The following is a 16269-nucleotide window of genomic DNA, read 5'->3' on the forward strand; positions in this document are numbered from 1 at the left end:
AATAGTTCGTTTCTGTGTTTGTTACATTTTAATGTTGTATTTCTGTTGTGTCGTAGTTTTCCTCTTATATTTGATGCCTTTCCCTCAGTTTTAGTTTGTAACCCGGATTTGTTTTTATTTCTCGATGTATGAATTTCGAACAGCGGTATACTACTGTTGCCTTTATTAAACACCCGGTAGATGTAGGGCCAGATGAAATGTCATATATATATAGTATCAAAAAGACTAGGTCCAATAAATAACCCCTGTGGAACCCCTGGCTTAACTGAAACGAAATCAGATTTTCACCTTCTAAAACTATTTTTATGTCTCGAACATTTACAAAAATTGAATCCTGAAATTGAGTGTATGAAATGGAAGCAAGCAAGGAACACTAATCGTATCTTCAAAATGGTTGATAAAATCAAAGGACAATTACAGTTGTTAATATATTAGTGTGTCCCCGACATCCTTCGATATTCGATGTGTTGCCGACATCCTTTTTCCATTTTTTTAAAAAATAAGACGTTTTTTGGCCATAATGACGGATATTTGATGAGTAACAAGTATTTTCCCGAGTACAATAAAGAATTCGGACATGTTCATTTGTTGATAAAGTAGGCGTTTCCTGATAATCAAGATGTTGTTATGAAAATTTTTGCCGATATCCTGCATATTTGACCTAATTCCTAAAACTGGTATCGAAGTGTTTGCAAAATTGAGATAACCAATAATATTGAGCGATGGCTCATTTATTTTCCTACTTTATATAGTCTTTGGTGGACTATTTTGTATAATTATAACCCTCATATAACTGGCATAATAAGTAAAAATCTTACCTTGAAGCGACAAGATGGTGGTCCAATTTCAATCGCCGACACCCTGCTTGATGACGTAGATTCCCCTCCTTGAACTGTCTCATTCCCGAATTGGTACAAATATTTCTTTAAGTAGAAACTAATGGAATAAACCAATTTATAGCTAGGTAACCTCTCACTCGTATGACAGTCACATAAAACTTCATTATATTGACAACAAGGTGTGAAAAAACAGACACAATAGGTACAAATGTCAAAAAAGGGATACCACAGTCAACATTGCGTAAAAATACACAAATATGTCAACAAAGAAAACCAAAATGGCATATAGACAAAACGAACAAGCAAAAATGTAAGGCCAGAATAAAAAATTGTTCATTGCACAATAACACAATGACGAGATGTACATGTATAAGTATTGAGCCACGCCAAAATGATATATTCAAAAATGATGGTTAATAATATGCAAAGATACATAAAATATCATTATATCACGTACACGATGAATTAAAATGATATAAAACGTCAGCATACATGTATAATCTATACTCCAAGACCATCATGTATTATGTGGGGAGTTGATACGGAATATGTTTCAACAAGGTCTTGATATTTTACGATGAACTTTTTTTTTATATAAAAAAAAGACGAGACAAACCACTGGTTCGTCAACTTTCTGCTCAGACTCTGGTGACGTTTTGTTGAGTCTAAGTATTAGACGCAAGCTCTTAAGTACCTAATTTGTTCGGAAATGTATATCATAATATGGCAGACAACCAAGTAAGTTCCACCCATATAATGGAATAAAAAAAACTGTTTTTGCATCTACAACGAAAAATCAAAAAGGTGATAAGTTTTAGTTATAGCATTGATACACTATCAAAAACCGTTCTCTTCATTTATTCCAGATTCACATATTATTTTGTAAATGTTTGTGTTAAAATTAATATTATATGTTAGTTTTCATCATTCCAGATATACTTTACTATACATTTACGAATTAGAATTTATGAAGTTAACTAGTCTATCTAATGATTTTTCATTCATATCACACGGATATATTCCTTTTGTTGTTATGTATGCAATGTCCACTATAGCTCCAATATGTTTATAATCGCTTCCTATCAGGAGCCTCTCACTGGGTTGTTTAGGTAAGGCATGGTATTCTTTATGGTGTAACACAACTACAGCTATAGTTCTGGCTCCTACAAAAGTGTTGCCCTGAATGAATTATCTGCCAGATTGCAATGTCTGAATAATGGTTAACAAGAAATATGTTTTTTTTTAAAGTTTGATGTCGTTTATAATGAACTAGTGGTATAGTTACTCTTAAGCGTGATGCTAGTAAATATACATTAATCTTATGTCAATTTCCGTGCGAACAAACACATGCATTTATGATATGAACCTTGATCGAAAACCACCATGTAGAAAAGTCTAAGAACACGCGCTTGTATGTTCACACCATATAGACTTCATTAACAGGATAGAGTTCCTTTCACAAAACCTGCTTCAACAGAGTTATGAGGAAGAACAATTAAAATCGACACTATATAATGTTATTGTCATAATCATGGTTGACCGATACGGTGTGTTGGTTTCTAAGATCACTACTAATAAGTTTGTGCAGTCTTTGATCTTGTAAATTGCAATTTAGTCGTCTTATATATAATATAAAAGAGGGACGAAAGATACCAGAGGGACAGTCAAACTCATTAATAGAAAATAAACTGACAACACCATGGTTTAAAATGAAAAAGACAAACAGACAAACAATAGTACACATGACACAACATAGAAAACTAAAGAATAAGCAACACGAACCCCACCAAAAACTAGGGGTGATCTCAGGTGCTCCGGAAAGGTAAGCAGATCCTGCCCCACATGCAGCACCCGTCCGGGAAATAGTCTAATTCGGTTGGTCACATTCATGAAAGGAAAGGGGATTGTAGTTACGTAGGAACATATCCGATATCATTTGTGAAACGGTTATTCCATGACGGTCAACCAACTCGTGATGGCGTCCGTAAAATTTACGAAGGGATGATTTCAACTTCATCATTTGGAACTCTTGGTTTAATAGCTTCCTTGTAAGCAGCAACCCTCTATGAAGAAAATCATGATAGGAAATGCAAGCACGGGATTATCGTATCAATTGGGAGATATATACCACCAATTTGGCCATATTGCCGGTTGTCTTTTTTAGTGTTCATTTGCAGAGTAAGTGCATGCATAGCAAGAGACTCCTAGTATGTCGTCGCACCCGATTTAACCCCTTATTGAGTTCATGTGATTCATTTAATTTTTTTATTGGAACCTTTGTTTGTCTGTTTTAATCGGTTTCGATATTTGAAGTACAAAAAGTGTTTTTTTTTGTAAGCTGTTAAAGATATTTTTGTAATCATAAGTAAGTGCATTACGTCCTTGTGACTTCAAATTGAAATATTCCCTTACATCAAAAGGGAGTTTAAAATTGTTATATTCTCTTACATAAAAAAAGGCAACTAAGTCATTCCAAAATGATTAGATCATCGGTACATATAAACTATCAAAAGTCAATGAATTGGCAGAACAGTTACAGAGACAATAAAAATGACATTAGTCCCCAATGTCGTATGACTCCCAACAATTCTACGTATTCAAACAACGTTGTCTTTCAATGTTTAAATTTGAGCTTTGAGGAAGGAAATCCAGAAAATGCTCCGGACGCACGAAATTAATCAATGGTTTTCTTATACTAGATCTGCTGGGTCGATCTCTGCTGATGGACTTTACACATTATCGCCATTTGTCCGCCATTACTGGATATCAAATTGATTCCCGTATAATTTTGACGTCATAAAACAAAATATCTGACACCAGAATGGAAAAGTGATTGTGTATGACATCAAAATTTCAATCAGGCCAGGTCAGCCGGGATTAGCGATAAGGTGTATTAACCCAGAGGGTATTCCAGCTTGATTAATTGCGTAATTTTCTTAAGAAATTTATTAAGACACTTAGCCCCAAAACACCACTATAAAAATTGACCTCAGATGAATATGACAATTCTTTTTTAATGTCCATTTGGTCACTAGGCTTATAAAGTTTCTACGTATTCATAATTGGCCCTAGCTTTCAAATGTGTATGTTCGAGCGTTCGAAATTAGAGTACACCCAGATATTCATAAAGTCTTGTTTTCATTGACTGAGATAATAGAAATATCATTGAAAATCAAAATCAAAATATATTTTTTTAATGACAACAGAAATGGAAAAAATTAAAGTAACACGATTACTTATTTCTTGTAGCTGTACTATATGATACTTACGATCTATTTTATGTATAGCTTGATTTACATCTGTACCAAGACGAGAAGCATTGATACAAATGACTATTAGAGGAACTTTGCTGTCTGGAGGAGGTTCTTTATGCTTTTCGACATTTATAGGAGTGTTCTTCATTCCAAATTGTGTAATTAACATTCCTTCCAGTTCAGCCATCATCTTATCACAAAGTTCCTTGTTTACAGCTGCATACATCTGAATATTCACTACAATAAAGATAGTCACTTTACCTACATAAGCTCTCTTTGTAAAGTGGTCATTTATACAATATAGATTTGTTGTTTTGTCACTCCTACCACATCGTCTTATTTCTATCTACTAACTTTAATATGAATAATCGCAGAACACATTCAGTCACCATATAAAAGCAACACTTAACGTTAAGGGCAAAGAGGGGGTTGTACTAACATTTCATAGATTATTTACAGAGACAATAATGTTTATAGGTTTTGTCTGTTGAATTAACAACATGTGTGTCGTGAAGAGAGGACAGTGAGACTTCTCAAAGGAAGAGGACAAGATATGAAGCAGATAGGTGATGTAAATAAAACAAAATGTTTACTGTTATTTATATATTTTTAGGCACGGATTCGAAAGATCTTTGCTATATCTCTACAAATTAAACACCATTAGCGAGACAGCATGCTAGATTTCTAACTTGAAAGATGTCCAGAAGACGAATCGAATATCTTCACACCGTAACATTAAGCACTTCGACAATATTGCTGAAACAGATGTCTTTTATGGTTTATACGAAACACGACTTTATAAAAAGCAATTTGCGTCATTTAAAAATATGTTGTATTGTAGCAACAAACCCTTCTCGTCCTTTTGTGATATGTTTTATCATGAAAAAAAAAAAAATAAACATATTAAATGACCGTGTTATGATGGCTAGACACATTATAAGGTGTGCAAAAATAAAGAAAAATATATAAACAGATATGGACTTACCTGCCGAGCATTTCTGTGCAATCAATGAATCAATTCTCAACTTTAATTCATCTCTTTCTTGCTCAACACTGTCTGCATTTCTTTGTAAACTGTCCTTTTCTTTGCAAACTGTATCGATTCTTCTTTTTAATAATCGGGTTTCTCTGTTTAATTCATCGATTCTGCTTTCAAGTTTTCTTAATTCCGACAGGTTTGTTTCCAGTTGATTTATTTTTCGTTCTTTATCTTCTTTTTCCATCGTCATGCGTTGAATTGTGCGCTCAGCTTCATCTAACTTTAATTCTGTTGCCGACAATTGACTTTGCAAATCTGTCTGCACTTTTTGTTCTTTGATGATTTTTGACGCTTCTTTTGTCTTCATAGCGTCAATATGTTGTTGAAGTTCGGTATATTTTTTTCTCTGCTCCTCATTTTCTGTCCTTAATCGTTTATTTGCATTCTGGAATGTGTTAATGATTCTGTTTTGATGTTTTGATGCATCTGTTAGTTGCGATATTAAATCTTCCACACTATTCTGTTTAGAAACGAACATAACAGATGTTGAAATGTCATAAGATACCATTGGACGCTAAACTGGTTGCAAATATACTCTATCTATTTTTCTAACGAATAGGTCTTAGCAATACACAGTTAGGAGTGTGATTTTGTATTTTGGTTAGTTTGTTTTTCACATATGAAGTCTTTAAAGTTGTTTTATATAAAAACGAAGATAGTTTTCTACTTAAGACTTATGATTTATATATGATCGATGCATTGCTATTTACATGTAAATAATTTCAGCAGAAAACGATTGAAAATGATTGAAATTATTGAAATTGACTTTTTTTTGCAGATTTCTTTTTGCAGATTTACTGCCATGGATAGACAAAGAAAACAATTTTAAATTTTCTATTTCAACTTCTGATTACATGCATATGTTCATATATGAGATAAACATAAAGGATGAGGGGATTGTTAATTTAATGAGAGTACAGATTTTTCTCTGACTGTATATTGCTACCTTATTTGCATACTCAGAAGGCTCAGAATTGCAGAATTTACAATTTTTTATACCACAAATCTATTGACAATTATTTTTAAATCAATTACTGAGACAGTAAAAGGTTACAGTATAACAATTCAAGTTTATTTTTTATTGTCTACTGTCATTAGCATCCGAAAAGATTCATTTTTACACAAAGACTTATATTTGTACTATATTAGCTTAGCTGTATGCAACAGCAAAAGTGTTAAACGCTTTACATTTTTTCATGAGACTAGATAAACTTTTAAGTTTTGGCAAGGTTCAATGTTATATTTTGGTTCGAGATAAAAAAAATCTTAATTTGTCAAAACTGTCAAAAATTTTATTCCCTGTTTGCAAGTTTCTTAATCAAAGCTTTAGAATAAAATGCACATATAGATTTGGATTTGTTTGCTTTGAAATAGTTCCGTGCAATTTGCTGCTACAAATGTTATTTCAAGATTTTGAATTTTGAAAAAAAGGTACAAGGGGTAGTTTCAAAATTGAAATAAGATTAGACAGAATTTCATAACTTGCCACTTTGTTTTAACTTGTGGTGATCTATGTATAAGACGTTAGTTCTGTTTAATCACCAGATCTCATCCACTCGAACCTCACACAGTTCTTCTTGTTTTTGTTTTATAACTTTATTTTTATTTTTTGTCTTTATGAATTTGTAAAATTTGATCATTGTTAAACTTCTGTATCGTCTAATGTATCTTAGATACTTTTGTTATCAAACAAATTGTTCAACAACTTGGGTCTTACAAAACCATAATAGTAGTCTGATCTAGACTAAATATTTATCAATTTGGACCAATTCTCATTCATGACATTTTGACTGAGTCTGGATTGGAATTGCGGGAAATGCATAAGCAAACAATTGTCCATTAGACGCAACCGGTGTTGCTCAATTTGAAGTTCATGCGGTTCTTTCACTTTTTAAGTACGTTGATTTTGTTGAACGACGAATACTCAAAAGTTGCTAAGACAGGGCTATGAATCAATCAAGTTAAGGTCATCACTCAAGAAATTTTACGGTCGCCAACATGAGCTAATTGGCCATTATGACAAAAGTATGTCAGAAATCATAAGACATCCTTCCTCATTCATAACAAAATTCCATCATTACCAAACTGAACCAAGAAATAACACGACGGGTGCAGTATACGGAAATGCCTACCCTTCCGAAGCACCTGATTTCACTCCCGGTTTTTAGTGGAGTTCGTGTTGTTTCCTATTTATTATTTATAAAAGAGGGACGAAAGATACCAAAGGGACAGTCAAACTCATAAATCTAAAACAAACTGACAACGCCATGGCTAAAAATGAAAAAGACAAACAGAAAAACAATAGTACACATGACACAACATAGAAAACTAAAGAATAAACAACACGAACCCCACCAAAAACTAGGGGTGATCTCAGGTGCTCCGGAAGGGTAAGCAGATCCTGCTCCACATGCGGCACCCGTCGTGTTGCTTATGTGATAACAAATCCGGTAAATAGTCTTATTCGGTAGGTCACATTCAGGAAAGGGAAGGGGATTGTAGTTACGACGTAAGGAACATATCGGCTATCATTTGTGATACGGTTATTCCATAACGGTCAACCAACTCGTGATGGCGTCCGTAAAATTTACGAAGGGATGATTTCAACTTCACCATTTGGAACTCTTGGTTTAATAGCTTCCTTGTGAGCAGCAACCCTTTATCAAGAAAATCATGATAGGAAATGCAAGCACGGGAATATCGTATCAATTGGGAGATATATACCCCGTATGCAGGTGCTGCTGGAATGTTGCTACTTAGAAATGGAAAGTTCACAATTGGAAAGCTGAAATCATCTCTTTTGTCGTAAAATCTTGTTTTCAACCGACCCTCATTGTCAATTTCTAGATGTAAGTCAAGATATGAGGCCGACTTAACTGTATCTGTAGTATCCTTTATCTCTAGCTCGATTGGATAGATGCGTTCCACATAGTCACCAAATTTTGAATTATTTAGTGAAAGAACATCATCTATATAGCGAAACGTAGAGTTAAAGGATAGTGCTAACTTCTTATCTTTCTTCCTAAGAAGTTCCTGCATGAAGTCAGCCTCATAATAATAAAGAAACAAGTCGGCAAGTAGAGGGGCACAGTTTGTTCCCATTGGAATGCCGACAGTCTGTTGAAAAACACGTCCTCCGAACGTAACAAATATGTTGTCAATCAAGAAATCAAGCATCTTGATAATATCAGTTTCAGAGAATTTTTTGTTCGAATCAGAGTGATCCTTTACAAAGTAGGATTTATCCCTCCCTAAGACAAGATACTTGTATCTACTTTGGCCATTCTTTTTTACGAAGCAAAGCAATACCAACTCTTTCAATTTGTCTTTTAGTTTGGAATGTGGAATACTAGTGTACAGAGTAGAAAAGTCAAATGTTTTAATACTGTTACAAGGTGAAAGAGAGTTAGATTGTATGTACTCTAAAAGATCTTTGGAATTTTTAAGTATCCACATCTGATTCACGCCCCCTCTAGAATAGGCAGTTTCACAATAACTTTGAAGCCCGTCTTTGATTGCTGATAAAATAGATGTTAATAATTTATAAAGAGGTTTCGTGGAGCACTTGGAAGACCCAGCAATATACCGTTGTTTGTAAGGACACTTATGTAGTTAATGTATCCAATACAGTGATGGCAGATCCAGTTCTTCATCTTTGGTTGAAATTCCATATATAACTGTTGATGTAAATGTCTTTTGTGAGTCTTTGTTTACTCCTTGGTTTTGACTGTTATTATTCTTTATCTTATATAAGTGAGAGGTATAGTAGCTATAACACAAGGTTCTATCCACCTTTTCTACGTAAGGAAATGTCTCTACCAAGTCAGGAATAATTTTCAATTCGTTTGATGTGTTTGAGTTTTGAATTTTACAATAAGTTAAGTTATTTTTCAATATGAATATTCCTTTGAATTCAGTATTTTTGATATTCAACTCTTTTTCTTTAACTTTTTACCTGATTTTTTACTACTTCCTCATTTAGCTCATCTATGGTTTCGGTATTTTCCTGCAATAATAACATGGCCATAGTTGAATTCTACAACATGATCATATATATGAATATTATGCTGTTTATTAACTTTGATCCACTCGGACAGTATTGTCCCTACTTTTATACCAAAAGCTTACTCTATTTAAATAGTAAAGAGTTAGCACATGGAGAATTTCCTAAAAAAAACAAAGCTTCATAAATATGCTTTTGTCGGACAACATTAGGTTTTGTATATAATATACAAAATTACACTATATTAACGGGAAAATATAAACGAGTCTTTAAAAGAAGAAAGTATAACAATTAAAAAACATTTTTATGATGGAAAGCTAATTAATTAATTATTTCATGAACATTTGCTATGGACTAAACTTAGAATTTATTCAAGAAAACCTGATATCAACCCTGGTGTTTTGTCGGGAACGTGTTGCTTAATATTGGCTTTTTGTGTAGTAATTTTGGGGCCATTTTTAGGTTCATGTTTTGCTTTATGCTATGACGTTGTCAGTTTTTCTTCGAAATGTATAAATTTCCACTTGATATTTTCTACCTGTTTTTCAGATAGCCGATACAACCCGTTCCTCATACAAAGAGAAGATCTCAAAGATATAGAAGTTTTTTTTCTTGTATATTTAGTTGTGACCTTTTGATTTCTTGGAGTTAAATTGCGTGCCTTAATGTAATGCCCATTTCGTGTGAAATCGTCAAGTATATTTTTTTCACAGAAAATGAATAAATATTTAAAGAAATTCTCCTCCCAAACAAACTCGACTTTTTAATGATAATCAAACTAATTCAAGACTTAATGAAAGTGAAATCATACCTTCGAAAATTTTACAGGCTCCATCACATCACGAGTTGGTGGACCATAATGAAATATATGTTTCACAGATGACAACAGATATATTGTTCTAATTGTCTTAACCACATTTCGGCCTCATTTCTTCGAATGTGACTTTCTGAATTAGCTATAAAACCAGGTTTAATCCACCATTTTCTACATAAGAAAATGCCTGTTCCAAGTCGGAAATATGACAGTTGTTATTCATTCGTTTGATGTGTTTTAGATTTTTATTTTGCAATTTGATTGCGGACTTTACATTTTGAATGTTCCTCGGAGTTCGGTATTTTTTTTGCTTCTCTTTTAAATAATAAAGTCTAGTAAAATTTGAAAAAAATTAAACTTTTTCATAATAGTAATATTTAAGTGAACTTTCAGAAGCCTTGGTTGAAACAGCTCAAAATACAAATGAAATGAGATACTAACTCCCTTCCAGCCTTATAAACTGTCCGACGTATATCCTATTCTTTTAGCCGGTTTTCAACTTCGTCAAATTCGTAGGAAACAGTAAAAGGAAAAAACACAAAAGAAAAAAAAAAAAAAAAAAAAAAAAAGAAGAACACAAATTATTGAAAACATTGCCAATTTCAATTCTTACACCATGGTTTCACATAATATGTACATATCTGATGACAATCGAAATTTGATAATGTAGCAATCGAGGAATATATGAAGACATTTTGGCTCTGACAAGTGGAACAAATCCATAGTGGTGTCGTCTGTAAGACTCTTGTAAACTATAATTTTAAGAACCCTTGTTTCAATACCTTCCTTGTAAAATTCATCAAATTAAGTACGGATTACAAACTTTATACTTTTTAAAAAACAAAATTGTACTTGTCATCAACCGCAATGCATTTACTAAGTTTGGTTTGGACCTTAAAAGTAACAAAAATACCTCAGATTTTTCTTTATTCCAGAAATAGTAGAAAGGCACTGAAATTAATCAAACATAAAATTTTCGTAAAATATGGTCTTTTAGTAAAACTGAAAACAAAATAAACAAGTGGAACAAATATGCATTAGTGATTTTAAATGTATGGTGTATAAATTAGTTGAATTTGGGTTTTGAAATAGCTTCCAGTAACTGCGAGTACTTTTGATCGTCATTCATGCCAAGTACCAACCTGATAAATATAAACTTTTCAATTGATTTGTATATTGTTTTTCCTCACCGTCTTTATGGGAAGGAGTGGGCTGAGTATACACACTTGTAATCCCGAAACACCCATTTTACGCGCTTTTTTCCATACTAGGATTATATCAAAATTCTAAATAACAAATTGAACCAGTGGACAATATCCGAACCACAAAGATCAAAATTCGTTCCAAGATTGTTACTATTGGTCAAAATGAGAAAAATACATATAATTTGTATCACAGCTAAAATGTTGGTTGATTCAAAAATTAATCGGATGAAACGTAATTTCAAAAGACATCTGTTTCATCATTAATACCAGACAAACAAAGGTAACTGCCTGCTATTTTTTCTAGATTAATTCTAAAAGCATTAATCTAACTGTTGATTTTCTCTTTTGAATCGTGTTATTCCAAGGTTTTCATGGCTTGCTTTGTTTATTGTAAAATGTCTAAGCTGCTTTAAAAAGAGTCTTTTGACGCCCAAACCAACAAGGCTCACATGTCGCGGTCATGGAAAAACAACTATTAAAGTATTGAATCATTTGCCGAGTCAGTAAAAATCAATTTGAAAAAGCGCTTTTATCAATCATAAACACGCCAGCACAAAGGCATAAGTAGACATTGTCGTATCAAGCAGTTGCTTAAGTTTCCTGACAGAAAGCTCAATGTTTATATTTGTATTTTCACAATCCAATGACAAAAAGGGAGAACTTGATATGACTAATCTGTCGCATTTAATATATTCTTGAAAAGGTGCAAAATTGTAGTTTTTATTACCAAAATATAAAATAGTTAAACCTGAGTTGAATTGTATTTTTAAGACAAATGGAACAAATTAACGACGGTTATGTCCAAATGTCGTTACCACAATTTTCCTTCAATGTGACCTATCTAATATGTTAAGCAGATTATGCTAAATGTGGCAGCCGTCGTGTTGCTTATGTTTGTACAAACCCGGTGATCAGTCTAATTCGGTAGGTCTCAATGTTGTAGAAAATCAAAATGTAAAATGGTTTATGTCATCAATTGATCAACTTATATTTTTTATTCATATAATCCCCTGTTTGCATAGTTTCAAAAATTGTATGCATAGCAGAATACGCTTACCTTGTCGATGCACCCGGTCTCACTGCTACTTTTAAAATTCCTGTAATTCCTTCAATTTTTGTTTGTTACCTTGATGTGTTTTGCGAAATTCATCGGTAAACTACTCTCTGTTTCTTTGAAAAAAAGGCCAAAAACCTATTGATTTGCTTAAAATGTAATCGAAGTCCTATATGTAGTTGTTATGAAATAGTTCTTTTATAAAAAGTAAAATCACAAAAATACTGAACTTAGAGGAAGATCAATTGGGAAAGTCCATAATCACATGGCAAAATCAAATAACAAAACGCATCAAAAACGAACGGACAAGAACTGTCATATTCCTGACTTGGTACAGGCATTTTCAAACCTGCTAACCCTCTCACTTTAATGACAGTCTCATCAATTTCCGATATTTTTACATTGATGCGTTAAATAAACAGACACAATAAATATAATAGTCAAAATATGGGTACATCAGTCATCATCGTTTAACAATTTTAAAAGGAACAATTTAACGGAACACAAAAACATCTACTATCTACGAACACATTTATTGATTTGAGTGTCTGACGTCAGAAAATTTTATACGTCACATAAATTTGTCGTTCAATGTGCGTACAAACAATTTTAAAATTTTCCTGGGAATGTTAGCATACAGGGTTAAAAAATCAAAAGTATGTAAGAATAAATTTAAGAAATAGACCGAGATTTAAACTAGTCCAAAAGTTATATATAGAATTTATAAGAATCCAAAAATAGTTAATTTCACTACGCGATTGAATGATTTTGACGTTTGTGGTTCAACGTATATTGTAATTCATAATAGAAATATATCATAATGACATATAATAGAACAATATCATACTGACGGGATATTTTAAAGTACAGAGTCACGTTATAAGAACAAAAGAAATACAAAAAGTCGCAAATACAAAACAAACCACAAAAAAATAATGAAAGCCAATACAAACACATTGACGAGATGTATAAGTACCGAGCCACATGAAACGGATATCACATGAAACCATTCAACAGTAAAAGTAATATTAATAATAGAACAAAGACAAATGAAAGAACTATAACACAAGTTGTTAAGATGATAAACAACATCAGTACGAAGAATCTATACATCAAGACCATCGTGTATTATTTGAGAAGTTGATACGGAATATTTATCAACAAGGTCTTGGTACCTTCCGATGAACTTTTTTAGAAAAAGAACGAGACGTTCTTTGACATACCCCTGTTTCATCAACTTTCTACTCAGACACTGATGACGTTTTACAAAGTCTGAGTAGGAGCTGCAAGCTCTTGAATATCTAATAAGTTGGGAAATATATATCCCATATGCAGGTGAAGTTATAAGTTTGTTGGTGTTTGTTTTTGTTGCACGACAGTGTTCCTGTTGTTCCTTTGTCTTTTATCGGTTATGTGTATAGTCGGTTTTAGTTATTAACCCCCGGATTTGTTTCTCTCAATTGATTTAGGACTTTTGAACAGCGGTATACTACTGTTGCCTTTCTTTATCTATAAGAACTAGTCAATTTTTCAAGCATGTTATCCGTTCGATCTGTTGATTAATATTGTCAAGCGTCTCATTTTCGTAGGTTTTATGAACATTCCTTTTTTGATTTGACCTTGGAATCTAAAATTATTGTTAATACTTTTATTCTAACTTTGTTTAGATCCGCTTACGGTCGGGATGCATTGGACCCCTTTCCAAGGTATCAAATTCTCCGATGATAAAATTGATAAATCCAGAGACTTAAGGATGGATTTACAAACAAACAAATTATTTGGCTAAGAAATATAACAAAAAAAGTTGGGTCACAACACAACTTCTCTTCCATGTTAATTTCAGATGTAGGTAACGTTGTTTAAACTTATGAATTATTGATTTGAGTAACATGCCATATTTAACTCTGCAATTGACACAAGCATATATATAATATATTAGATATATGAATCTCACCGAATGAACTGTGGAAAAATACTCACTAGTTTAGTGGTGCTTGAATATCAAATTCAGGAGGTGAAATTTAAATGATAACTTGGCACTAAAAAACAGTACTTGATTTAAAGTCCGATTTCATCTATACAGGGTGATATCGAGCTGAAATTATACAAGTAAAAATGCCCTTTGGTATATTTGAAATGTTAAAATCTTTTTCTGTGTCCTTTAACAGTTTTATGTAGGTGTTAAATTAAGGAATGCTTGCGTCAAAGACATGTGTTTATACTAAAAGTATTGTATAGATCTTCGAGATGTATTTTTGTAAACTTTTGAATAAAATACAATTTTACAAAACTGAAGATATAGGTAGTTGCAAATATATATTGATCTATTATATGCATGAGCCATAAATCTTTCGAAATCATTAGTATGGATATCTGCCTCGGCAACAGTTTGTTTTAAGGAAATTTTTTTCTGAGATACTATAAACAATAGGTGAATTATATTTAAAGCATGTAATGATTGTAAAGTTTATATGTCTGGTCTGGCAGGGTTCATCTGACCATGACCTCATGGTTCACTGGTCAATGTTAAGTTTTCCTGGTTATGTTTGTTTTCAAAGCCATTTGCAATAGGTCAACTACAGTTAAAGCATATTAGGTGTATGGAATGATTGCAGGTGTACATGTATTTCTAGTTTGGTTTATCTGCATATAAATTATTCTTTTCATTAAATGTTGTTTAAAAAAAGAAAAGTCTGACACATCATTCACTAACCACCACTTATATTTTAGTATCAAGCTCTTGGCGACAGATTTTACTTGTACATGTTTCAAGTATAACTTCCTAAAAGTATGTTATCTAGAATCAAGTTAATAATTCACACATGATACCAGAAAATGAAAGTACGATAAATAAGCTTACGAATGATTAATAATATAGCCGTATGTTAGGTGGGTGCATTAAAGTCGTTAACTAAGCAGTTTTTTTTTTTAAACTGGCACCCGCCTATACCTTTAAATTGGATCTTAACAAGTTCGGGTTTGATCACTTTTAACATGTTTAATGTAAGATGGCACACACTCAAACTAGAAATAAAAGTGACATAAAGATGAGGGAGTTCGCGGCATCTTAATCAATAATCATCAGAGTTAATCGAAATCTGTTACTTGTCACAGCTGTTAGATTCAGGGACATGATAACTCGTTGTCTCATACCACATCTTCTTTTTATAGTATATACATTCCTCATACTTTTATCTGCTTGATTGGATGGGGTAAACAAGAACTTACTATGGAGATAATAACAAGGAAACAATTGACACTCTTTGACTGAACTATAATACCGAATTCAAATTTTGATTGATGAGGGTATGGATTGGGGTCCTTCATTTCAGTATTCTTTATTTTGTTTTGCTCATTATTTTTTGTCTTTAAAAAATAGTGGTTTTTCTGTACTTACTTTATAATTGTATTGTTGACATTATTTTTTTCTTTAGTTAGTATATTTCACCATATTCTTTAAGTTTTGCAGTTGTTCTTTATAATTAAGCACTCCATAATTCTCTATTCTTTATCTTTTTTGCCCATTTTTCTTTATTCTTTATTTTGTATGCACATTATACTTTATTCTGAAAACCACACCCGGATTTGTCAATATACAAATAAAAAAGGACTTCAGTTTTTCCCCTTGCATCTATAACATAAACAACATAACAAAACGCATTTAAGAAACAAGAAAAATACAGAACACATATACGTACACTTTGTTGACTGTATTCGTTGCGTCCGTGTTATGTGACCTATGTATGGAAAGTTATGATCAAAACCAATGTTTGAACTTCCATATGTCGATGTTATCTGTACAGTTAATGTTTAACATTACTACTTGTGATATTAATGTGTATTATGTGAGTAATAGATAACATTTATAAGTTATCTTTTAGGATACAATAGTGGTATAATTGATTTTTGGACTTTATTTTGTATAAAGTTCATTTTTATCTGGAAAATCTTCCTTTTGTTAAGTAGGTAAGACACTTCATCAATTTCATTGCATAAGGTTAGTACTATTTACATTTAAACCTATAAATATCAACACAATTGTTATCTTTTTTCATCTTTTT

The 16269-nt window shown here is 32.4% G+C and overlaps 1 protein-coding gene across 1 annotated transcript; it reads right to left on the minus strand.

Moving 5' to 3' along the window:
• Positions 1-1681: 1681 nt before the first annotated feature.
• On the minus strand, positions 1682-16008 carry LOC139516061 (myosin heavy chain, clone 203-like). Its single transcript, XM_071305877.1, has 7 exons — positions 15907-16008; positions 14189-14303; positions 10863-10900; positions 9088-9138; positions 5079-5592; positions 4109-4330; positions 1682-2002 (listed from the first exon to the last, which is right to left on the minus strand). Coding segments are annotated over exons 2-7 (1038 nt in total). The 5' UTR covers positions 14190-14303; positions 15907-16008; the 3' UTR covers positions 1682-1790.
• Positions 16009-16269: the final 261 nt, after the last annotated feature.

Source organism: Mytilus edulis, chromosome 3, assembly GCF_963676685.1.
Source record: "Mytilus edulis chromosome 3, xbMytEdul2.2, whole genome shotgun sequence".
In the NCBI taxonomy this organism is placed as follows: domain Eukaryota; kingdom Metazoa; phylum Mollusca; class Bivalvia; order Mytilida; family Mytilidae; genus Mytilus; species Mytilus edulis.

Coding starts and splice junctions, on each gene's coding strand:
- LOC139516061 (XM_071305877.1), bottom strand. Junction 4,331..5,078: donor TGCACAGAAATGCTCGGCAG/GTAAGTCCATAT, acceptor TCTTTATTGTAG/TGAATATTCAGATGTATGCA. Junction 2,003..4,108: donor AGCTATACATAAAATAGATC/GTAAGTATCATA, acceptor ACACTTTTGTAG/GAGCCAGAACTATAGCTGTA.